This window comes from Ips typographus, linkage group LG11 (assembly GCF_016097725.1).
Source record: "Ips typographus isolate SLU linkage group LG11, UJ_Ityp_2.0, whole genome shotgun sequence".
NCBI lineage: Eukaryota > Metazoa > Arthropoda > Insecta > Coleoptera > Curculionidae > Ips > Ips typographus.
This window is the reverse complement of record NC_138432.1, coordinates 8497275-8520050: the sequence shown is the minus strand read 5'-3', so window position 1 is coordinate 8520050 and position 22776 is coordinate 8497275. Positions and strand designations below refer to the sequence as shown.

Here is a 22776-nt window from a genome sequence, read left to right as displayed (position 1 = left end):
CACTCTGAAGCTCATGTGGTAGACCACTTACTATTCACATGACCTTACTTTTGGCAACAGATAGACTGGTCACGTGACTTACTTAAAGCAACCGTCACAAGGTTGCATCTTTGTCAAATGTAGTGGTAAAATTCACTGTCTTTTTTTTTCACTGTATTTGACCCAATGTATATAAATAGAAATCAGCTGATTGTCACAGTCAGAAAAAAATAAAAACTTTCTTTTTGAATAGAGGCTCATTTTCATCCCATTTCAACTTAACTAGAAATTTGCAGTGAAAGTCTACCCGCATCTAATCAGGTAATATTCATTAAATCCTACCAGATTTATAATAATCTGTGTCCTGCCTAGCCGTGAATATTTTCTTTTGTGTTTATTGTGTTTGCATCATTGCCCCTTCCACAAAATGAAAATAGGCACTTAGGCAGGGATGGACCTCATTCCTCATTCCTTTCATGGGTTGCAGTTACGGTAGAAACGAAGTTTGGTGGCTCAGACACAATGAGTCAGGAAAAAAGCACCCCCCAAGATATCAAAGGTTCTCCCAGAAATCGCACTACTAGTGAATGTTCTGTTGCTAGTGATGATGGGGCTGTATCATCTACATTTGCTAGCAAAAGGTATGGATTTTTTAATTAACCTTTTTTTTTCTTATCTAAGATAATACTCAAAGGCAAAGAACAACATCTCAGACTTTTATGGTAGCTAGTGGATTAACAGCAGCTTCACCACCAAAATTTGTTTCCCTGGAAGAAATAATGCAAGCAGCAAATGGAATGAGGGACATGAATTTGGTGCATCAAATTGTTGTAGATGAAAATTTTCGCCTGGAAAAAGCTGAGCCAGAACCAAATACCATACAAAAAGTGATTAAAGATACAATGCATAAGGCATTTTGGGATGTTTTAAGGGAAGAATTGGCTAGTGAACCACCCAGTTACAATCAGGTCAGGTATATGTAAAACTTAATTTTTTAAAATGTTATTGTTTAAGGAAAATGACCTTTAGCAGCAGCTGACTAATAAATATCAACAAAGAACCAGACAAGTCTACCTTGTTCTTGCTATATATGGCAAAGGCAAGGTGGAGGTTTGTAGTTCCTGTTTCATTTTGTTTTATTGGATTTTTTTCCATAAAGGCCTTTATTCTGCTGGAAGAAATTAAACAATCATTGTTTGACTTGCTGTTGCCACAACACACCAAAATTAAGCAGCAAATATCTGAGGTGCTGGATATTCCTTTAATTAAGCAAAAAGCAGAAAAAGGAATATTGGACTTTAAGGTAAAAAAAGCACTAGATATTTTCAAGTTTTGTACCATAAGTAAACTTATACAGTACTATGCCAATTATGTCATATCTATAATGGCCAAAATGTGTGCCCAAGTACGTGATGAAAAAATCCAGCAGCTAAGAGAGACTACTGACATAGTGGAAGTTTATAAAGGTATCTTGGAGGTCAGTGCTAAATTTGTGTTCAAACTTGATTTTAAAGACTTTTCTTGTATCTTGAAGACATTAGAATTGATGCAGCTTGATATGGCTAACTTCACCTTACAAATGATCAAGCCTGATATAATAAATCATAGTGTTGAATTAGAACGCGAGAAATTTGCTAACTATTTAGCTGTTCAACCAGGTAAATGACTGGTCTGAGTTCTTCAATGGTTTTGAATGTACCAATCAAAATGCCTTACAATGTAAGATTAATTTTAGATGGTTTGGAACATACTAGAAATTGGCTTTTACAACACATCAATACTACAGAGCCAGTTCCAAAAGATGTAGAATACGATAAATTTATTCGGACTTGTTCGAAAAAAGCGTTTACGGCCGCTTGTATAGATTTATTGGACTGGGACAGGTCATACGTTAATTGGCTTTTATATTACATCCAGCTCAATATACTGTCTATTACAGGAGCAAAGCTTATCCAGAGACTTTTATTTTGGACGAAGAGCGACTGTTTGATTTACAAACTCGAACGTTTCGATTAGTTAACACAGCCACCATTTTGCTAGTGACTTTAAGTAATGCTGGGCCAGATCTTCAAACCATCAGTGCTTTTAAACAATTGTTACGCGACCGCATCACCATCCTTTTGGAAGGAATTAAAACTGAAAAGGACTTGATTGATATTTTACCCAATGTGGCTGAACAGGTCTGTACCATACCATATAATAAATCAATAAGTTTTTATCAGTGCCGAATTTAACTCATTCACCGCCGGGTGCTAAATTTTATACCTACTAACTTAATATATTATGAATTCTATTTTTAATCTTAAAAGAGTCACACGTGACCCTTCAAACAATATTTTGATATTTAAAACGGTTACGTAATCCGTTTTGACGTTAAAAAAGTGTCTGTTTGAGTAATTTTGACGTTTAAAATGGTCACACTTTTTTAAATGTTATCAATTTTAATGTAATATAGTTAAGATGTGACATATTTCTTGTTTTTCTCCTTGTATTATTTCAATATTTCTACATCCTCAAGAGGCCTAATGAGAAATATTACTTATATATCTTATTGCATTTTTGTGTGCTTGTTTCCCGGTGATTAATAGTATATTTGTGTTTTCCCTCTTCCTTCAAAAATTTACCGCCGGGTGCTTTTACTTTTAGTACTACTAACACCCCCCTAAATCTGGCACTGCTTATCATATCTAATAAAATACCTGCAATTGTAGGTGGTGAATGATGTGAAAGAGGCGCAACAAAAGTACGACCTGCCGGCTGGGGCTTGTAATGAAATCGTCTTGAAAGACTCTATAATTGCAATTGGTAATGAAGACCATAAAGTTAAAACCATAGTCAGTGAGTATATTTGTGAAATGGTGGTGAAATTTGAAAATGGTACAAACAAAACTGTCTTAACCTTTCAGAACAGCGTGTCAAAGATTTCTTTCTGGATATTATTGAGTCAGCAACGGCCGCACCACAAAAAGTGCCGACCGGTTTAACGGCGTTTCAACGGGAATTGACCGCTATTGCCGGTCAATTTTTGCGAATAGTATCGCACAACAGTACAGTTTTCTGCATTTACTACAACGACATAGTTGCGGCAGCGCTACCCAAACCAACTTAAAAGCTTTTTTAACCCCACCTTAGTTTTTCATCTGTTAGCTAAAGAAAGTAACACATTTTATTACTATAATAAACGCAAACTTGATACTTTTTTATAATACAACAACCCCATGATTGTTATTTATATATAACATATAGGTATATTAACATAACATAACATACAATTATTCTGGTAATTATTATTGTAATATAAGAGTGAAAAACAATTTATTTTTGATAACTGTTTGTAACCTTAAACATGGGACCATGACCTGGAATAATATAATCAGCTATTCTCATTACTTTACGTCGGTTTTCTCTTTGTAAAGTTTCATTGTCGCTACCAGCTGAAATCCATATACTCTCGTCTTCTATGTCCTCTTCTTTCTCAAATAAATCCCCTGTTATGGCGTAGGTGTTTTCTCCGGTATTAACAATTACTGATACATCTTGTAAAGTATGTCCAGGAGTTGGTACAACTTTAATCAACTTACTAATTTCATACTCTTCACCCTCACTGAAATCGGGTTTCAAAAAATACTTTTCACCTTGAGAAATGCTGAATCCCACAAAATGTAAGGCTTTTCTGAATAGGTGATTGCTTCCAATGTGATCAGAATGCCCATGGGTGCAAATAACGTAGCTGATGTCATCGGGGGTTAAATTAGATAATTTTAGGGCTTCCACTATTTTTGAACTGTCCCACGCAGTCATAGTGTCCACGATACAGTGTGGGGGGCCCTTAATTAATGTACAAGAACAATTGGCTAACATGACGTTACCGGACGTAAGTTTGGAATATCCGGGAAATAAAACTTTTACCTCTACGGGACTTGTGGGGAGGGAAGGCTCCATATTATGTGAATTTTATGTCTCACGTAAATTACACAAAATAAGTATAGCTTTAATAAAAAAAATGAAGCAAGGGCTGCTCTAGATGATCCATGATCGGAATAGCTGGGTAGCCAGAAAATCGGAAAATAGACGCAAAATAGATCAACGCGTTTGAATCTGAAATGAGTCGAAAGTCGAAAGAAATCGCTTCATCTTCATATTTCTCTATTTTTCGAACTTCCAAACGCGTCATGATCCAAACATCACGTGGCATTTGTATGATTTTATAACTATGGTGTCATGTGATTTCTTGATCTTAATTTTGCATTTGTGACAATAATGACATTGATAGTTTTTATCATCTGTGACATGTGACATCACTTTCTTTCTAAACTGCCAAACATTTAACTGATCGATATTATACTGAATACTCAGTGATTTTGTTTATAAATCACTGTGAATACTGTATCTACATAAGTTTCCTATTCATTGCCCCTGAGGGTTAATACCAGTACTTATAATAATTCAAAGGAGTAAAGATAATAATATTCCTGGTAGCTGGAGCATGTGAGTCCTGAATGTTTGGTAATTAAACAATGATTATTTTAAATATAGATATAGTAGGTCATATAATAATTCACATGTTGTTATTGAATTGTTATTGTTATATGAACAATGTGTGTTTCACAGCAATCAATTATCGTAAAGCATAATCTAAGATTTTTGCTGTTCAGGGAAAAGCCAAGGTCATATTGATTAGACATTGCAGATACTCGAAAAGGATTCAGCCAATAGTTTCAATTTAACTTTGAAAAAACATAGAAACAAAATATAGCATACCTACATAGTAAACTAATTAACTAATAGGTTTAACTACATAAATAAAATTACTTTGTATGTCATGCACATTATCTTTTTGATAATAAAAAGGAGCTAATTAGTGTAAAATGAGAGGAGCAAACAAAAATCCATTATTAAAAGTTGTAATATTGGGAGATGGAGGTGTTGGCAAAAGTTGTCTAATGAACCGATTTGTATCAAACCATTTTGATGAACATTCCTTCCATACAATTGGTGTGGAGTTTTTAAATAAAGACTTGACAATTGATGGTCAAACATACACTCTTCAGGTAAGTTTGTCACTATTGCCTTTATTACAAAATATAGCTAAAAATTGTTCATACAGATCTGGGACACTGCTGGCCAAGAAAGGTTCAAAACTCTTAGAACACCATTCTACCGCGGTAGTGATATTTGCATGTTGACCTATGCAATTAATGATAAAACTAGCTTTAAAAATTTGGAAATGTGGCGCAAAGAGTTTTCCTATTATGCTGACTTGAAAGAGAGCAGTCAAGTTCCATTTATTGTTGTAGGAAATAAGGTATATAGGTATTTAATAAATTGATTTAACCATGAACTTGAAAATTTCTATTTTAGTCTGATGTTCCAGTGAATGAACGCGAGATTTCCCAATTAGAGATGGAAACTTGGTGTAATGATAATGACATTACTTGCTGTATAGAAACTTCAGCAAAAAATGCCAGCAATGTGGAGGAAGCTTTTAAAATGGTTGTGCAACACTGGTTGAGGTTAGAAAAACGGGCTGATAGTCACCAGACAGTTATTAATGATACTGTTGATTTGTCAAAAAAACAGTGTGATAGTTCAGGGTTGTGTTGCTCTACTGGGGGCAATGATTCTGTAAATCAATAATGGTTTTTTGTGTTCACTATATTTGTACATTATTATTATTAAAAGACATTATTTGATATTGGTGCTTTTTGTAGGAGTATTTAAATGGGATTTATGCATATCAATTGTTAAAGTATTATAGTAAAGTATTTTTTTAGTTATAATGTAAAATGTTTAGCAGCTTATTTTCTTATGTTATCTGTCTTCAATAACGTTGTCTCAAAAAGGTTATTTTAAGTGATATAGTCAAATAGAAAAAAGACATGTAAAATGACCAAAGTTAAAATGTTTAATAATCTTCTAGTGTTAGTATAGAAGTTTCCAAGGCAAAATACACTTTATTATATTACATTCATAAGAACTGAAAAAATATAAATGCAGCTTTCACTTTTATAATCAAGAAACACTCTTATTTTTCCTCACGTACAAGTGGTATTACATCCAGCTACCAATTTATTTTATACTATTATTGTAATTTGCCAAGAAAGAAAAACATACTTAATGAGTGTCTCTAATAGAAATGAAAAATAAATACTCATACAATTTAAAGCTTATACCTATACAATAATAAGGCAATAGTGTAACACATAGCAAAATTTGTTTTTTAATTAGGTATATTCATGAGAGACACTTATTATATATAACTTTGTTAATATGTGTGAATACAGTCACTAATAACCAGTTGAGAGGAATTTTATTGCCTGGTGTTATCAGGCATTCTTTCAAAATACGCCACCTTGTGCAGTTCTACGCGGTGATCATGAATCCAACTTCTGCCTTTTCGTAAACTTCCATCAATTCCATCTTTCCATAATCCTGAAAAAATCAAGTTTTATTGAGTTTACAAGTCAACATATAATCATGCTACCTGCAGGCAAATAAACCTCCCTAGTTTTGGCACCAGGGTACAAAATTGGCGCAACGATGATGTCTTCTCCGACTGCAAATTCATCGATCACAGTTTGACAGGACGGATCGTAAGGATCAATCATCCACAATGGACGAATGATGGGCAGGCCAATATTCAAGGACACTTTGGCGTACTTGCGCAGCACCGGATTAACCTTGTCATACCTCAAACGAGCCAACGTGTCGAATAACACCTTGTCGTTTTCGTAAGTGCTTGGTAGCCTGTTATATTTGATAACAGGCAGAAATGTGGACAACTGTAACCACCTAATGTACAACTCTTGATATTCCAGGTCTGTGAAAGTTCCGTTTAGTTTAGAGATTTCATCATCCGTTGAGCTGTAGTCACCGCCAACCACTCCTGGTATCAAAAACGGATATCTGTATATAAGTGAGTGAGTTATTATAATTTCGTGTTGCCCAAACTTTTAAAGTAGCAAACCCTATAATCCCGTATGTTAAAACAGTAGGGATAAGTCTTCGTAGCCCGTCCCAACTAGACTCAAACCGCGGCAGAGATACAAAGGTAGGGGGGCGTGGTCTTTTTATGGCATCACTGACACCCATTAATCCCACGAAATTCTGTAGACTGTTAACAAAAATCGATTTGTATTGATCGGGGTTCTCTAAAGGTTTTTCGCACTGGTAATAATGTGGCATATCATATGCCGTGCCCAACTCTAAGAAAAACGTGGCGTTGAACTTATACTTTTCCATTACATTCTTCAGCTTGGTCACCAACCATGGCACCGTTTTATTATTGGTAATATCCAGCATACCTGCGGTTTGAACTGTTTTAAAGCTGAAACAACTGATAGAAATAAATTGAAAAAGTAACTGGAACACTCACCTTGTCAACGCGGGGACTATTCTACCGCTAAAACGCTCCAAAATCAATATTTTTCTCTCGACTGCTTCAAGAAAATTGAAACTCTCGGTCGAAATGAATGGTTGAACGGTAAAGACTACGCGAAATCCTCGACGACCCAGAACAACCATGGTATTCTCGAAATCTGGAAAACGGTTTACGTCCACCTCAAAATCGCCGACTTGATTTTGCCAAAATTCATTGATTAAAACGTGTCCTGGCTTGATGGTGCTTAACCGTAGGTTAAGAATCCCACTAGTAAAATTCGATAAAGTCTCTTCGGTCAAAGCCTCTCTCTGATTAGTAGTGATTTCCCAAACTGGTTGGGTGAGTAAAGTGTCCATAACGTCCGCGTCTTCTTTTTTCAAACCGTCCCATAACGTATTCTCGCTGGTATATAAAAAACGATCCTATATCTGCCAAAATATACTACTAGAGCATACTGATGTTACCTTAATTTCAAGTGTAGCTCAGACATGTTATTACCAACGCAGATGCTATAATTCAATTCCGGAGTAATGGTGAATTTGTTCACGAAAGCAAAGTTGTCGTATCGGGCGCTAAGGCAAAATTCGTTTTTGGTGGATGAGTTACGTATGGACAAATATAACGGTGTTTTGTCGTCAATTATAAGCGCTGATCCTTTGGAATTGATAAAATACCGACTCAGGACGTTCCCTAAAAGTATCCATAAATAGTTCTGCGCTAAGCCCCTAAAACGTTGGTTAAGTTACCCCATTCATGACGTTCAACGTTTCCGGTAACAAAAGGAGCAAAATCATGACTACCTTTCTCCAAAGGCCACGCCGATTCTCTATTTTGACCACCACCATACCTACCATTAAATTAAAACAGTTTTGGGTTCAATCATCGCTTATAGTAGTTACCAATGTACGCCAGAATTCATCTCAAAACAATCTGTAGGAAAAATTCCGTCGTTTAGTGAAATCCACTTCAAATTATAACATTTAATTTCGCCTTGAAGAAAATAGAAGCTCAAGTAGAGTCTAGCTCGATCCATCCATTCGAAGCAAATAGAGCCACTATCTTGTTCGTCTTGTTCTAAACATGGCATCACCTTGTCGTCGTTTAAGGTAGTACCTATTCTGGCATTCAGAATTTCTACTCCTAGAGACAAATAATTATTCCTAGAAACATGCTATTTAACTCTGCAAATTATGGATTACCGTCATCGTTTAAAATCTTCATAAGTCTTTTGTTTTTGTTAAGTTTGATGCGCTCGAAGTAAGCTTTGGCCAAAACTTTCTGGTTGTAAAGAAAATAGGCGCAACACACTAGCACCACAATAGTTATGAATAAAAACACGACAAACACTTTGATCTTGTAATCGTTATTTTTTTTCTTTCTGATCGACTGTGGAAGGCCCTGTAATCAAAGTCGTTAACATCAAATGACTGATTTAAGTGTTTCCTGTACATACCTGAATCTTTTCTCTAAGAAGACTAGCCAAAGAATTAACGGAAGTAATGGAATTGGCCGCAGAATTACTTTCCACAAAATCACCGGGTTCGGGGGGCGTTAGCATCCTTGGGCTTAACACAGACTTTCGACGAACATTCCTCGAATGACCACTGTCAAAAAAAATATTACAACAACAGTTCTTTAACGAGCTTATCTTAAGACCCTCAACTTTCTTGTCTTAATATGAGAATATTTTATGCAGTCACACATATGCTAACCGTTGAATGAAATATGAAGCCTTAAATGACTTTTAAGCCCTATATATTGATAGAAGGAAAACATTAGTAAATAAACTGCTATGGCAATTATCTTGTTAGTGAAAAGTGAAACAACTATTCCGAAAGGGTAAACGGCCTTTATTTTGTATCGAAAACTTTTGCTATTATAGCCATCAGCATCAATGTCTGTCATTGAATTGTATATTTTTGAATGATGTGGTGTTGAAGGAATGTTTCTATGGTGTTGTAACTAAGTCGTGCTCGTGAAATTATCACATTTCTTAGTCGAAAAATGGTCAGGTAAACACCACAGTTTATTTTTGCTATTAATAAGTATATTTGGGCGGCAAATATAATTGAACTTTATATTTTATGAACTGTATATTGAACTGTATATTTTAAATTTTTTCTCATTTACATTTGTCAGATTAGTGACCAGATTTTTTGTCCTGTATACGTTTTTAACAAATTATATGGTTTATTATGTCAACCTTTAAAAAATTTAAAACAAATTTACAGGGATAGCAAAGTAAATGATGTGGTAAAACTTCGTATATGTTTAAAATTTATTTTTTTTTTGTTTTTTTTACTACTCCAACAACCAAACCTCCAGATTAGTTTTGCTATGATTCCCAACTAAAAACGTGAAATTAACGTCCAAAACTAGTCATGCGCTGACCGGAAATGACCTGTTGAATGACGTGAAAATGACGTTAAAGTGACCTCCTAATGTGTCGGACCAATGACGACATAAATGGAGCCCTTGAAATTGTTGTTTGACCACCTTGTATAGTGTTTTTACCTAAAATGTCAAATAACTGAGTTATTTACTGTTAAACTGAGTTGTTTGCAGTAAAGTTGTTGAATTTGACAGTTTTCACTTTGACAGTCAATAACTCGGTTATTTTGACAGTTACAGGGTGGTTCAATATACCAATTTGTAGACCTTGAAATTCTCTTTTGACCACCCTGTATAATGTTTTTACCTAAAATGTCAAATAACTGAGTTATTTAATGTTAAACTGAGTTGTTTGCTGTAAAGTTTGAATTTGATTTTTGACTTAAACACCTTAAAGGTGAGAGCCACTAAAACCATTTTTTTATTTTTAATTCCTAGGAAAAAAGTTACTCAAATGAAATTTGGCATGCATGTTCACCATGTTGAAGTGGATTGTTGGTCTTGTACTGAAATAAACTTTTTGTAGACAGAATCACCATGGGAATCTCAGTTATTTTATACAAGAAAGTTTAAATAGGGACAAAGTTAAGCCAATTTGTAGTTGAATAAAATGTCGATTTATAAGTATTTCCGGAGATTTTGGAAAATAATTTTTAGCTAACTGTTTTCAGTCTACAGTAATGTGACATTTTTATTATATTATTGGAGTATAGATACCTTAAAAGAACATCTTCTTCCGCTTCATTAATTTGAACTGTGGGTATTGTATAAGGGGTGTTCAAAGCCATATTTGTGCTTTACTTTATTATTTTAATTTCAAGTCAAGTGGTAGTCACGAGACACACTAGCTCACGCAACACAAAACTGCAATTTTCACTGGGCTAGAACACGGATAATTTATAATAAAACTTGGTCACGAATCCGGCTAAAATTTTTGATATTTGGTTTCCACCGTAAGATGCGCGAAAAAATGGTAATCTAAGCCGAAAACCACAAATCCATTGTATATAGGGTTGAGAGCACGTAAATCAAATACATCACATTACAGCAGATACGTTTGATTTTGGCTTATGAAGATCTCTTATCGTTGCGGAATCTTATTAGATTTAGTGTTTTACGATTATTTGAAGACCGAGAATGACGATGATAACAGGTAATTATGATATCTCCGCGATAATGTATAGGTTTTTCTCGGTCGTCGCAAATATGCTTTGATATTGTATGAATGAGTGACAAACCATCACATGTATGCTTTCATGGTACTTTGCGCTTTCATACGATAATTATTACAGAACAGATTTTTTGCCAGAAAAACCACCATTCAGGGTCGACTAGACTAGTTTACAGAATTTTTCTTTGACGAAAATAAGCTTGGCTACTCCTTATAAATAATATCCTTATAAAAATATCTTATCAGATTATAAACATTTATTTTTTAAGTACCTAACGAAACGCACTTACTACATTATACGTTAATTCCCAATGATGCGTTTAAACCAGATTAAAAAGATAACTACTTTTAGATAGATGTTATTACTTACCCTCTGTTTATCAGTTCATCGTCCGTCTCTAGATCACTCTGTGAGTTAACCATGGTGTCCTGCCAAAATAATATAAATTACCCCATAAATATATCTAAATTAATACAAAAATATAGCTAATGCTATTTTTTACCTGTTGGTTGACCTCCTTTAGATCTTTCAGATCGTCGAGATTAGGAAGGGATACGCTGTTTTTTCTATGGCTTACTGAACTGGTTCTTCTAGCTTCCTGCTTCTGTTGGTTATTTTTCATATCTTCTTCATGTTGAGCTATGTCTTGTAAGTTTTCTTTCGAAGGACCCATCACCACTATTCTTGGCATGTTTAGTTTGTTATTATTCAGCTGAGACATTTTTATCATAAATATTTATTTACATGATGTCTATATAGAAAATGTATGTATTTTTAGTTGCCTGTTCTTTCTTACAGGAGCATTGGGGAAATTAAAGAAATATCAAATATAGAAAAAAAAGATTTGATACACGCAATAACACACTAAATAGTGACCGACACAAATACTCGTTAACACGTATATTTTCACTTTAATCACCGCACTGAGCGAACTATACGAATGTGATAATGCTATATCTGTATCAAATATTAGCGTAGCATAATGTGAAAGATTCTTGGTTAAGCTTTTTATTGTTTTATTGATATTACGGTTAAACGTATATAGAAACCGGCATAGTGCAAACTTTGTATAAGAAGCAAATATTTATAAAAATGAGCACCAGGCACACAAACCATTAATGGAATTTACTGTGTTAAAAAACCTACAAAAGTAGGTAGTTTCGTGTGATTAAATAATAACCGGTCGGATGACTAAAGTTAATGTTTGTGTATATTGTATATTAGATAAGTCATATTATTTTTCCTTGGTATGAACGAGTGGCAAAACAACATTTTGCGCAAAAGTGATTAAGTTTTGAATTTAATAAGCAAATTAAGAAGACAATTGAATCAATTACGTTCACCAATAAGTCAAGGTCAATCTGATGCTAAAGTCTACAGCAGTATTATTTGCTTAAATATAGCACTGTGAGTAGGTAATGATTGTGAAATCACCGACTACGGACAGTACTGCGATGTACTCATATGCTGCACCTGTAGGTAGGTATATAGATTGAAAAATTTTGTTCCAAGGACATTCTGACTACAAGGATCAAAATGGTGAACGTAGCTCTCCGTTTTTCGGGTTAGAAGTAATAAAGAATTATTGTACTTTTTGTTCTTAAGCATTAAAAACTATTAACCCAATCAGTCATAATAAAATACTATTTTAACATTAGTTAATACATTTCAACAACAGATAAATAAATGAGTCAATTGATTCAGCACTATAATTGTGCGTGAATGAATTTGGTTCAAATGTGCTATATAAAGAAGTTAAGAACACTTTGAGCTTGTGTTTTTCTGTAAAATCGAATTGTATTTCTAATTTTTGCTTTTCATTCATCAATTCAAATATGTAGAAGTGGTAAGAACCATGCAGAACTTATCATCATATAGAACTCTGTAGTCGTCGTACACCACGTGACCCATGCACGGGATGACCCTAACCTGTTCAGTTCGGTTACAGCACCAAACGAATAGGCTTTTAGTCTACAGTAATGACGTATCATATCGATCGAGTTGCTGACCAATGACACTTCAAGCTTTGGCGTTCAATGCCAACCGACATTTTTCCTGTCAAGTCAAATTGTTCGGTTCTTTGCCGTTCGTGTTCGCGTCCTCCTTTTCCTTTTACGTCTTGGCTGAATGCTGGATCCAACCAACGTACAAGTAAACCGGCGATAAAAAACTGTGCAAACTAAAAATCAAATCGGCGACGTTAGAACTACTGCTGCGAATTTGGTAACTACGACTAGAAATTCTACGTTTATCCATTTGTTTTACAAAAACGTTTGCTGCGAATATATCGAAAGTAAATCGACACAAAGAGTCGTCGACCCGACCGACGCCTTGCTCCGACATTTTATCAGTTTATCTTCGATTTTGTTTTCTTACGTTCACGCATATTTGGCCAAGCTGCTTCAACTATTAATCAATCTCCAGTTACGTAGTTAATAACATAAAAACAGCTCCAGTCTTCAGTATACAACCGATAAAAAAAAAACATAAACACCATGATAGCTAAACTCCCGCTTCGTACTTTGCAAACCCATTTTTCCACAAATATTCGCCAAACCGTAAACATTTACCACCTTTACAAACAACAACTATCTCGACTTTTCACAGAACGAAGCTCGTCATCTTCAGTATGGGAGACAGGAGTTCCGACGCAGGAGCCCGCGTATATGTCGGCGGTTTGGAAGAAGGCATCAAGAAAGAAGATCTGGAGGATGAATTTCAAAAGTACGGCAAGCTGAACAATGTCTGGATAGCCTTGAATCCACCAGGGTTTGCTTTTGTTGAGTTTTGCAACTCTTCAGATGCAGAAGCAGCCTGTGATAGCCTTAATGGAATTGACTTTCTTGGTTCTAAGTTAAGAGTGGAAATTGCCAAGGGTAGATCACGAGGAGGCGGCCGTGGAGGTGGCGGAGGAGGATTTAGAGGTGGAAGAGGCAGAGGCGGTGGTGGAGGCTTTAGAGGCGGACGTGATGATGGAGGATACCAAGACAGAGGTTTTCGTGGAGGTCCGGGTGGTGGCAGATTTGATAGGGGCCGTGGACGCGGCGGTGGTGGAGGAGGCGGTTTTCGAGGTGGTAGACCCGATAATGATCGTTTTGGTGGCAGAGATTTCAGCAGAAGGAGTGATTCCTATGGAGGAGGTGGTGATGGGGGTCCTCCAAGAAAGTTTGGCAGAGGGAGAGGCAGTGGCGGTCCTAACTATCGGTCTCGCTCGCCTATGGGTGGTCCTAGGTACTAGATTGTTAAGTATTGTTACTTTTGTTTTGATTTAGTAACCGACAGACTCAAACTTTTGTGAATGTAATTATATTTAATATTATTAGTAATCTTAAAAGACTAGTTGCTAAACCATTTTTTTTAGCTCCATATTTTGTCATTACTGTTAGTAAAAACGGAATAGAACAACAATTATTTTGTACTAAAAATCAATTACCCTCTTAAAGTTTAGACTATGCACTATTGTTTTCTTCCACCTTTAAAATTGTATAGGTACCTCGAAAACCCTTATGTTTAAAGAAATAAAAATGTATAAACTGATTTTGGTTTTTCTTCCAATAAAAAATCCATGTAAAAAATTAACAAATTTAAAGGAGTCCCTCCATGATATATCATATCATGATATGTCCATCTACGCAGGACAATAAGGATTTGGCAACCTTGTAACTGATGTTACGATTTCGTTTCTGTCTTTATTCATCTTTATAATTCTCCTATAGTCCTCTCAACTAGGTATGTGCCACCTCTCTATGCGGCTTGATATCAGCTGATTACTCTGATTTGTTGTTGGTTGTTGGTCTTATAAATAAAAACCCGGTTTCAGACAATAAACAGTATGCATTTATCTTTAGTTCGAATTGCAAACAAGTTAACCTTGAGACCCCTCATTTTTCAACGTTTCATCCAGACAACAAGTGCGAATATGGTGAAAGTAAGTGGTATTATCACTATGTATGTTGCATAACCCACCAAATTTACCGGATATCCACGTTTTTTAGGTAGGAGACTCAATCCCTAATGTAGATCTTTTCGAAGACTTGCCCACAAATAAGGTCAACCTGGCTGAACTGACCAAGGGAAAGAAAATTGTGCTTTTTGCAGTCCCTGGGGCTTTCACTCCTGGCTGCTCAAAAGTAAGTGAATCAATTTTTTAAAGTTTAGTTATTGTTATACCTACAAGGGTTTAAACATTGAGCAGTTAACAACTACTAAGCAGTTGACTAGTTAGGTGAGTCAGTCTCATCAGGTATTGTTTTCCAGACTCACCTTCCTGGATATGTGGCAAAAGCAGAGGATTTAAAAAGTCAAGGTATCAATGAAGTAATCTGTGTCTCTGTGAATGATCCTTTTGTAATGGCTGCTTGGGCAAAAGACCAAGGAACTGGTGGTAAAGTCAGGCTTCTTGCTGATCCTTCAGCTGCCCTGGCTAAGGCTTTGGATTTGACTGTTGATATTGCTCCCTTAGGAGGGGTGAGCATGTTAAATTTGTGAATGAACATTTGTCATAGATTTATTGAATTTAGATTCGCAGTAAACGATACTCCATGGTGGTGGACAATGGCAAAATTACGTCACTGCAAGTTGAACCTGATGGCACAGGATTGTCTTGTTCTTTAGCTGATAAAATTAAATTGTAAAGAGCTTCCAGAAGATTGATGTATTGTGTTTGTGACAAATGTTTTCAAAATAAAAGTTTTGGTTAAAAAAAATCATTTTGGCAACACTGATTGGTGAGTTCTCATAAACGCGTTTTGCGTGTGACGTCACTTATTTCCTTTTGGTAGAAGCAGAAATTGATGAAAATTTACCAGATAAAATATGGGTAAAAATAAACAAAATTTTAAAACCTTTTTTATTATACAAAAATATGACCGGACTATCAGAAGTCAAAAGTCGTAAAAAACAGGCTAGAGTGCATAGCAACTAAAAGAAACAACTACATCTAATACTTATATTAATTATCAAAAATATCGCAACAAGTCAAAACGATTTAAATATTCAGTTGGGTAAAAAAGGGTAAAAGTAAATTTAAAAGTATTACTAATAGATAAGACTATACAAATATGGGCACTGGAATGGCGTGGTTAAGACCCACAAATAATGAGTATCAGTTAACCTACTCGAGGGGGTTTGCGTTGCAAAAACTCTCACCAATAGGGGTTAAAGAACAATACAAAATTAATTATATAATAATATGTACACACACTTTTCCTAAGAAGGACATACACAGAACACTTAGCAGAGATTCTGTAACAAATGATACAGAATCTCTGCTAGGTGATTGCTACTGCTCTCTGATAATGTTACTGCCGTTGTATAAATTCGGTCAAGCTGTCAAGAGGTGGTGGGGCAGTTTGTGCAATGTGCAAATACTTTTGCGTTTTGTACTTATCTGGAATAGATTGGTGGGAAAAATTTGGTGCCTGTAAAGTACAAAATATTTAGTAAAAAAAACAATCAATAGGTGTGGAAAATACAACCTCTATAAACATTCGGTAGACAAACTTCATGCAGTCGCTCAAGTCGGCAATGTTGTATCCAGTTTTGCTGACAAAGTCAGCGGGCCAAATTGGTTGATTCAAAGTTAGTTGGGCTAACATAATAGAACTGGCTGCCAACTGACTTGGGAGGAACTCCAAGTAGGGTTCTCCATCCAGTAAAGTCAATTCACACAAGTACTGAAACCAAACCGATTTTAAAATCACATTTGTAGGAAACGACAAAATACTTACCATAGCTAAAAACTTGATTTTCTCATCAACGGGACAAATAGAACAAAATGTTGTAAGGAAAGCCAGTGGTGTGGGAGCCGACAAGTCAAAACCCAACACTTTAACTATTAAATGTTCCATTCGAATGACTTGTCTTTTTGTATAAGTGTCATCAGTAATGTAAACAAACTCTCCAACGTCAGGTGGGTAAATTTCTTCATACTTTGAAGCCAGAAATATTGCGGAAACCCCAACTAACTGCAACTTAGCCCTGACCACTGACATGTAACTTAAGAAGCGGTCAATATAGTTTACAGCCAAATAGAGTGTTTCTGATTGAAGTTTGTACTCTTCCGCCACCTCAACAAGCCAAGCCACTAGAGTAGTACGCATTGACGCGTCGACGTCAGGTTGTTTCTTCATGTAACCGGCTTTGGCTCGATTTCTCAACTCATGCTCTCTCAAATATTTATAAATATCCATTGAATATTCTGTAAGCGTGAACAATTCATCTTGTTCTTTGGACTCTGGGTCTAGTTTAGATTCTTCAGTCTCATCAACGTGTTTCTCCACACTCATAGGGCATGGTGCAGGTTTTGGCAATGGCAGAAGTCCTTTAAGGCGCATTTCAGCCACTTCAGTCTTGGTTAGGTATCGGTCTTCAGCTGTACCAGAATAAACGTTGCATTTGGCCTTTGCCTTAAGTATCTCTTCAATTCTTGCGTATTTTTCATCATCTTCATATACTTTAAAGGCTTCAAACTGAGCCACTGGGATGACTGGGTTGACAATGCTTTTGGTAGATGCTTGTGGCTGGCTGTAGTTTTCTTTATTTTCAGCATCTTTGGCAAATATTTTGGCTTGCTGATCCTTAAGGCCTAAGGGCTGCTAAATTGTGTAAAAAATATGTAATCAGTTACAAACTAAAGTTGATAAAGATGGGAAAAGCTGGATTTGGTGGAACTGGTTAACTTGGGTATACAATTATTTTGAAGTGAAAATACCAGCCCCTAGATGTATAACAAAATACTCTGAATAGAATAAAATAGAAAAACAGTAGCTTTGGTCATTACTAAGGCACAATTTACAATATTTGAAAGTTTGTCTTCAGAATTTAACCATCAGTCTTCCTTTTGCGCTGTTAATTCTGAGACGCCTTTTACACTATACAGCAGAAACGTGGTATTTTTAGCGTTCTAATTTGTTATTGGCTAGTCAGTTTGTCATTAGCCAATGACAATTTAGAACGCTAAAAACACAAGGTTTCTGCTAGATAGGCCGTATTCATTTTCACCCTCCATGGAGCCAGCAGAGCGTTTTTGACGTCACAATGACGTAATTTGACAGTTGGTCCAATTATGTTTTTGCCAAATTATATCATTGTGACGTGAAAAACGCTCTGCTCGCTTTATGGAGCTTGAAAACGAATGCGGCCATAGTGTGAAGTGAAAGCAGTCTGAGGGGCCAATTTTTGAAGGTTGCACACTTTTTTTAACTCAAATAGAATTGTAACTTTATGAGTTTATGAACTCATTCTATTTCACACTCCATGGAGCGCTCTGAGCGAATTTGACGTCAGGATGACTGATAAAATGCTGCTTTTCCTTAGGGATTGCAAAATAACAATAAATAAAGGTTATAAAAAAATTACTTTGCCTTTATTTGTATGTCTTTGTTATATTAAGGTTCATTGGAAAAGAGATAAAAATAAGAATTGCCTTGCCTGAGCTTAACAAAAAAAATGACACTTCAGATAAATCTAAATTGTGGCACAGCCCAGCTGATTAAAGAATGAAATCAAACCCTAGAAATTTTAAAACCTTGGTGAATAGTGAATACATTAATATTCACAACCTAACTGTTTGGTTAGTCCAAATTACAAAACATGATTTTATGTATTTTAACTAGTTAAATTTAAAATGCCTTGCGCCATGTAGGATGATACAGAACAATGGACTATTGGTCAAAAAATACCCACTGTTCCTCTGTACCTATGCAAAAGTGATCCACTCCTAGCTTTTTTAATGAAAATACTCTGAAGTATCAAACACCGTATTGCCAGAACCAGAAGAGCCGTAAATATTTAGAGACAATAGCATCAAAATACTTGAAAATATTTAAGGACAATAGCATCAAAATACTTACCGTCTTGTTTGATAAGGTCTGCCCGCAATTCTGGTTAAAGCCGCGAATTTCCCCTAAAACGGCCCGTCGCTGGTTGTCTCCATTTCCAGCGTTGGTCGTTTTGTTCCTACCTTGAGGAGCTTGGTTTTCCACATCCTCCAGGATTCTGATCGTACTTGACATAACTCCGAACTGTTGTAACGCCTCAACAAGACCACAAGCGGCTATTTAAGTAAAACACGTTTTCTTTTCGAGGCCCTAAAAGAAAAATGTCGTTGGGCTAGTTAAGTTTACGAGTGTGGAAAGCCAACGGCCGTTTCAGTTTCAATGCTGACAGAGAGCGTTGACAATAGTGACATTTTCCAACTGGAGTGGGGTGGAACAGCGTTGCCTGATTGTATAGTCCTATAAAAATCTGTTGTTTATTTTGTAAAAAGAACACACAGAAAGCTCTTCATGTAAGCTGTATAAGCTACAACTATGTATAGTTATAGTTATAAAATAGATGTAGTTTTAAAATTCAGTAGAAATTCAGGAACGTTTTAAAAGAAAAGCTTAAAAAAGGCAACGCCGTGTAAAGACAGCTGTGATTTTTTAGTTCAATACAATGATGCCACGTTCCTTTTCTACGTATGATTGTATTTTTTTCTTTTATCATAATGTCTGCCATAATTTTATTTTTAACAAATGTAAAGGAGATTTATTAAGGATATAATACTATATATACTCTTTTGTTATTGTAGTTTTTCACATTTATACTAATTTATAAAAAGGTTTGCAGAAAAACCCTTAATAGCTAATTTTTCAATTTGTAGGCTGCTGAGCTGGCAACACCGCTTCCAATTCCAAAATAGGAAATGAGTATGTCATGGTATGACAGTGACCAGAACCACTGAAATGAGGTTATATTGCAATAGTTTATATGGTTCTGGTTATGATGAGGGTTGTTATGATTATGAATTAAACTGTGGCAGTGTGGCAGAAAGTTACCTGTTATCAAGGGCATGACTATTTATTTAATATAATTTATTCAGTTCTTACATATTTACTTCTGTTCCTTAAAGTGTTCCAATTAAGTGTCCAGGTGTATGAATATTTTACACTATAGATAGCAGTTGTGTGTAGGTGTTGTGACTGCAGACTGGTAAATAATAAACCTTATTAACCAGTTAACCACATCTCAATGAAATTTATCTGTGCTTATTAATATACCAACATTGTAACAGCCTAACAATGTCCTCAATTAAGGACTTAGCATGCTTGGCAAAAAGCCTTAAGCTTATCACAGATGCTCAAATAAAACTGCAGACGGAAACTTTAAGCCACATATGTAAAACATCTAGTTTGCCTCATTTGCTGCAGCAGGCGCTGCAGCAAGGTTTTGGCAATATTCCTCCCAAAAATACTAGTTTGGAAAGTCTGACTGATGACCTTAAAGATGGTGCTGAACGAATCAGTGTGGTGGTTCAGGGGTTGAAAGTGTATGCTCAATCTGTGGGGACTGGTAAGAGGTACTAATATAGATTAACTTTTAGTCTTAAAGAAAGAGAAAAATTAATAACTTCACTCTTCAGTAATAATTGTTAAGGAGTTTGGGTTTTTTAGAAAGTGGTACTCAATCCAGTCAGATCATTGAAAACCCATCACAGTTTATTAGAAGCACTCATTTAAAAACTATAAACCAAATTCCACCTAGTGAATATCAAATTGAGCTTTCACAAAGCAGCAAAAACTTGCTTAAAAAACTGGATATGGAGCATCAAGCTAAACTAGTCAAAGCAGACCAAAATCAGGCAAATGATACTGATACTCAGAACACTGTAGGGGAGAGCTTGAGACAAACTGAGGCAATGTCCAAGGCAAAATTAAAGGTGAACAAATAACCTGCCTTACCTCTAGGTCTTATTTTTTTTTTTTAAGATAAGTGATAGTGCTAAACAAAGAAAAGTCCCCTCTAGCCGCATAAGCAGAATGGTTTCATTTGGTTCATTGGCAGCAGGTCTGGGTGTTGGAACGGCAGCAGAGTACTTCAAACAAACATTTAAAATTGGTGAGGTCACTTCTGATGGGACCAACTTGATGATGAGCAAAGCCAATTTGGAGAGAATTGTGGACACTTTATGTAAAGTGCGAGGTAAATAAATAATCATTAGTGGATTTCTCATTGGTCTACAATCGCATGTTTTAAAGGGGCGGCTTTGAAGTTGGGTCAAATTCTGAGCATACAAGATGAGTCAATTGTCAGTCCTGAATTGGCTAAGGCGTTGGAACGTGTCCGCAAATCTGCTGATTTTATGCCTGATTGGCAAGTAGAACAGGTATAAATTTACAGTTAAAAACACCACTCCTCACTATAAATTATAAAAAATCTTAAGGTAATGTCCAATGAGCTGGGATTTGGGTGGAAAGACAAGTTCTTGGAGTTTGAACCGCGACCCTTTGCCGCCGCTTCTATTGGTCAGGTACATTACGGGAAATTGATTGACGGCAGGCAGGTGGCTATTAAAATTCAGTACCCAGGCGTGGCCAAGGGAATCAATAGCGATATAGACAACTTAGGCAAAATAACTACATATTTTGCACACCAATTTTTTATTCAGTTTGGTTTTATTTCATTTAGGGGGTATAATGAAAATGTGGAACCTGTTTCCAAAAGGAATGTTCTTGGAAAATTTAATGACAGTGGCCAAGCGGGAATTGGCATGGGAAGTTGACTACTTAAGAGAAGCAAAGTGTACGAAAAAGTTCAAAGCTATTTTGACGGGTTATGAAGGGTTTTATGTGCCTTACGTTGTTGGTAAGGTTTGATGAAATAATATAATATACAAGTGAACGTGTCACTGAAATTACATAAATCATCCTTTCAAATATTCTAGATTCACTGACAACAAAACAAGTATTTACTACCGAACTCTTGGACGGGCTTCCAGTCGATCAGTGTTTCGACATGGAGCTAGAACACCGGCAATTAATCGGGGAACGCGTGATGGAGTTATGTTTATTAGAAATTTTACGTTTCAGCTATATGCAAACTGACCCGAATTGGGCCAACTTTTTATACAATCCTATTAAAAAACAGGTTACATTATTTAGCAACACCCTATAAGTATCCGAGAAATTCTTTTATCTTAACTTTTCAGTTAATGCTGCTAGATTTTGGGGCAAGCCGGGAATATTCTACAGAATTCATGGATAAATACGTTGAAGTGTTGAAAGGAGCCTGCGATGGTGACAGAGATAAAGTTCTAAACATTTCCAAGGAGTTAGGATTTTTAACCGGTTACGAAAGCAAGGTTACAAATTTATTTTGCTTAGGTCCATCAATCAAACCTACTTCGTTTCTTTCAAACTAGATAATGGAAAACGCTCATGTGGATGCAGTTATGATTTTGGGTGAAATTTTTCGGACCGAAGGCCCTTACGACTTTGCCCATCAAGATATGACAGCCCGGATTCAAGATTTAGCTCAAACGATGCTGGTGCATCGACTCTGCCCGCCTCCTGAAGAAGTATACTCGTTGCATCGTAAACTGTCCGGTGTGTTTCTACTGCTGTCAAAACTTAAAGTAAAAGTGGAGTGTCGTAACAAGTTTTTAATGCTTTACCAAGAATACGTCACGAAACGTAATCAAAAGCAGTAATCCTGTTAGAGGTGCTACTAAATTTAGTTTAAGATTTAGCATCAGAATTAATAATAATAAAAATTACTTACTAAACAAGTATGACTATAATTATTTTTATTCATAAAATTTTAAATCACTCTGAGCCTATTTACAGATGTAAACAAACATCAATGTCACATCTACGGGGCGCGGTCCAAAATTAATATAGAAGTCTAATTTAATTTTTTTTTAATATAAGACGTCGAAATTTAATAAAGTATTGTATAAAACACGTGATTTTAACTTGTTTATTCACTCGAAGAACCTAAGCCTTGCTGCTCGTGGGCCTAATTGTTCTTTTCACCACTTTTCAACTATCCAGCCAAAGATATTCAGTCAAAAAAAATTTCAAAATGTGG

At 35.7% G+C, this 22776-nt stretch overlaps 8 protein-coding genes across 12 annotated transcripts; 5 read left to right on the top strand and 3 right to left on the bottom strand.

Annotated features, from left to right (window-relative positions):
• Nucleotides 1-142: 142 nt before the first annotated feature.
• Nucleotides 143-3293, top strand: LOC145735561 (T-complex protein 11-like protein 1). The gene is made up of 10 exons (XM_081989534.1): nt 143-300; nt 467-620; nt 674-947; nt 1139-1282; nt 1337-1456; nt 1514-1637; nt 1715-1862; nt 1919-2159; nt 2691-2817; nt 2886-3293. Exons 2-10 carry the CDS (start codon nt 502-504, stop codon nt 3086-3088), a joined length of 1500 nt encoding a protein of 499 aa, XP_081845660.1. The 5' UTR covers nt 143-300; nt 467-501; the 3' UTR covers nt 3089-3293.
• On the bottom strand, nt 3199-4111 carry LOC145735578 (metallo-beta-lactamase domain-containing protein 1). Its single transcript, XM_081989558.1, has one exon. It carries the CDS (start codon nt 3919-3921, stop codon nt 3295-3297), a length of 627 nt encoding a protein of 208 aa, XP_081845684.1. The 5' UTR covers nt 3922-4111; the 3' UTR covers nt 3199-3294.
• Nucleotides 4112-4287: 176 nt separating this feature from the next.
• Rab9 (RAS oncogene family member Rab9) lies at nt 4288-5999 on the top strand. Its single transcript, XM_081989557.1, has 4 exons — nt 4288-4485; nt 4831-5030; nt 5087-5284; nt 5341-5999. The coding sequence occupies exons 2-4, from the start codon at nt 4848-4850 to the stop codon at nt 5614-5616; spliced, it is 657 nt and encodes a 218-aa protein (XP_081845683.1). The 5' UTR covers nt 4288-4485; nt 4831-4847; the 3' UTR covers nt 5617-5999.
• LOC145735547 (alpha-galactosidase MYORG) lies at nt 5862-12081 on the bottom strand. Of its 2 annotated transcripts, XM_081989505.1 has the most exons (11): nt 11426-12081; nt 11293-11351; nt 8814-8964; nt 8560-8758; nt 8260-8500; nt 8107-8207; nt 7825-8050; nt 7355-7762; nt 6947-7306; nt 6464-6885; nt 5862-6411 (listed from the first exon to the last, which is right to left on the bottom strand). In XM_081989505.1, the coding sequence occupies exons 1-11, from the start codon at nt 11651-11653 to the stop codon at nt 6290-6292; spliced, it is 2517 nt and encodes an 838-aa protein (XP_081845631.1). In that variant the 5' UTR covers nt 11654-12081; the 3' UTR covers nt 5862-6289. The 2 variants fall into 2 exon arrangements, with proteins under 2 accessions (XP_081845631.1, XP_081845632.1); XM_081989506.1 differs by lacking the exons at nt 11293-11351; nt 11426-12081 and adding an exon at nt 10469-10847.
• Nucleotides 12082-12982: 901 nt separating this feature from the next.
• On the top strand, nt 12983-14460 carry Rsf1 (Repressor splicing factor 1). Its single transcript, XM_081989559.1, has 2 exons — nt 12983-13146; nt 13531-14460. Exon 2 carries the CDS (start codon nt 13553-13555, stop codon nt 14159-14161), a length of 609 nt encoding a protein of 202 aa, XP_081845685.1. The 5' UTR covers nt 12983-13146; nt 13531-13552; the 3' UTR covers nt 14162-14460.
• Nucleotides 14461-14676: 216 nt separating this feature from the next.
• Nucleotides 14677-15629, top strand: Prx5 (Peroxiredoxin 5). Its single transcript, XM_081989561.1, has 4 exons — nt 14677-14851; nt 14919-15053; nt 15181-15390; nt 15444-15629. The coding sequence occupies exons 1-4, from the start codon at nt 14756-14758 to the stop codon at nt 15555-15557; spliced, it is 555 nt and encodes a 184-aa protein (XP_081845687.1). The 5' UTR covers nt 14677-14755; the 3' UTR covers nt 15558-15629.
• Nucleotides 15630-16197: 568 nt separating this feature from the next.
• Nucleotides 16198-19102, bottom strand: LOC145735568 (G2/mitotic-specific cyclin-A-like). Its single transcript, XM_081989545.1, has 4 exons — nt 18777-19102; nt 16653-17519; nt 16401-16598; nt 16198-16343 (listed from the first exon to the last, which is right to left on the bottom strand). Exons 1-4 carry the CDS (start codon nt 18936-18938, stop codon nt 16224-16226), a joined length of 1347 nt encoding a protein of 448 aa, XP_081845671.1. The 5' UTR covers nt 18939-19102; the 3' UTR covers nt 16198-16223.
• Nucleotides 19103-19634: 532 nt separating this feature from the next.
• Nucleotides 19635-22474, top strand: Coq8 (ubiquinone biosynthesis protein COQ8, mitochondrial). Of its 4 annotated transcripts, XM_081989515.1 has the most exons (10): nt 19635-19899; nt 19982-20266; nt 20344-20626; nt 20676-20889; nt 20946-21073; nt 21131-21314; nt 21376-21552; nt 21632-21834; nt 21896-22048; nt 22109-22474. In XM_081989515.1, exons 2-10 carry the CDS (start codon nt 19989-19991, stop codon nt 22394-22396), a joined length of 1908 nt encoding a protein of 635 aa, XP_081845641.1. In that variant the 5' UTR covers nt 19635-19899; nt 19982-19988; the 3' UTR covers nt 22397-22474. The 4 variants fall into 4 exon arrangements, with proteins under 4 accessions (XP_081845641.1, XP_081845642.1, XP_081845640.1 ...); XM_081989516.1 differs by having other exon boundaries at nt 19636-20259; nt 20361-20626; XM_081989514.1 differs by having other exon boundaries at nt 19636-20266.
• Nucleotides 22475-22776: the final 302 nt, after the last annotated feature.

Excerpts from the sequence above, each read along its gene's own strand:
- LOC145735547 (XM_081989505.1), bottom strand. The coding sequence starts at position 11,653 with ATGATAAAAATGTCTCAGCTGAATAATAACAAACTAAACATGCCAAGA. Across the intron at positions 8,759-8,813 it reads TTCTTAGAGAAAAGATTCAG|GGCCTTCCACAGTCGATCAG; the intron begins GTATGTACAGGA and ends CTTTGATTACAG. Across the intron at positions 7,307-7,354 it reads ATAGTCCCCGCGTTGACAAG|CTTTAAAACAGTTCAAACCG; the intron begins GTGAGTGTTCCA and ends CAGTTGTTTCAG.
- Rab9 (XM_081989557.1), top strand. The coding sequence starts at position 4,848 with ATGAGAGGAGCAAACAAAAATCCATTATTAAAAGTTGTAATATTGGGA. Across the intron at positions 5,031-5,086 it reads GTCAAACATACACTCTTCAG|ATCTGGGACACTGCTGGCCA; the intron begins GTAAGTTTGTCA and ends TTGTTCATACAG. Across the intron at positions 5,285-5,340 it reads TTATTGTTGTAGGAAATAAG|TCTGATGTTCCAGTGAATGA; the intron begins GTATATAGGTAT and ends TTTCTATTTTAG.
- LOC145735578 (XM_081989558.1), bottom strand. The coding sequence starts at position 3,921 with ATGGAGCCTTCCCTCCCCACAAGTCCCGTAGAGGTAAAAGTTTTATTT.
- Coq8 (XM_081989515.1), top strand. The coding sequence starts at position 19,989 with ATGTCCTCAATTAAGGACTTAGCATGCTTGGCAAAAAGCCTTAAGCTT. Across the intron at positions 21,074-21,130 it reads CTGATTGGCAAGTAGAACAG|GTAATGTCCAATGAGCTGGG; the intron begins GTATAAATTTAC and ends AAAAATCTTAAG. Across the intron at positions 22,049-22,108 it reads TAACCGGTTACGAAAGCAAG|ATAATGGAAAACGCTCATGT; the intron begins GTTACAAATTTA and ends CTTTCAAACTAG.
- LOC145735568 (XM_081989545.1), bottom strand. The coding sequence starts at position 18,938 with ATGTCAAGTACGATCAGAATCCTGGAGGATGTGGAAAACCAAGCTCCT. Across the intron at positions 16,599-16,652 it reads AAATCAAGTTTTTAGCTATG|TACTTGTGTGAATTGACTTT; the intron begins GTAAGTATTTTG and ends GTTTGGTTTCAG. Across the intron at positions 16,344-16,400 it reads TCTACCGAATGTTTATAGAG|GCACCAAATTTTTCCCACCA; the intron begins GTTGTATTTTCC and ends TGTACTTTACAG.
- Rsf1 (XM_081989559.1), top strand. The coding sequence starts at position 13,553 with ATGGGAGACAGGAGTTCCGACGCAGGAGCCCGCGTATATGTCGGCGGT.
- Prx5 (XM_081989561.1), top strand. The coding sequence starts at position 14,756 with ATGCATTTATCTTTAGTTCGAATTGCAAACAAGTTAACCTTGAGACCC. Across the intron at positions 14,852-14,918 it reads CAAGTGCGAATATGGTGAAA|GTAGGAGACTCAATCCCTAA; the intron begins GTAAGTGGTATT and ends CACGTTTTTTAG. Across the intron at positions 15,391-15,443 it reads ATATTGCTCCCTTAGGAGGG|ATTCGCAGTAAACGATACTC; the intron begins GTGAGCATGTTA and ends TATTGAATTTAG.
- LOC145735561 (XM_081989534.1), top strand. The coding sequence starts at position 502 with ATGAGTCAGGAAAAAAGCACCCCCCAAGATATCAAAGGTTCTCCCAGA. Across the intron at positions 1,638-1,714 it reads CTATTTAGCTGTTCAACCAG|ATGGTTTGGAACATACTAGA; the intron begins GTAAATGACTGG and ends GATTAATTTTAG. Across the intron at positions 2,818-2,885 it reads TAAAGTTAAAACCATAGTCA|AACAGCGTGTCAAAGATTTC; the intron begins GTGAGTATATTT and ends TTAACCTTTCAG.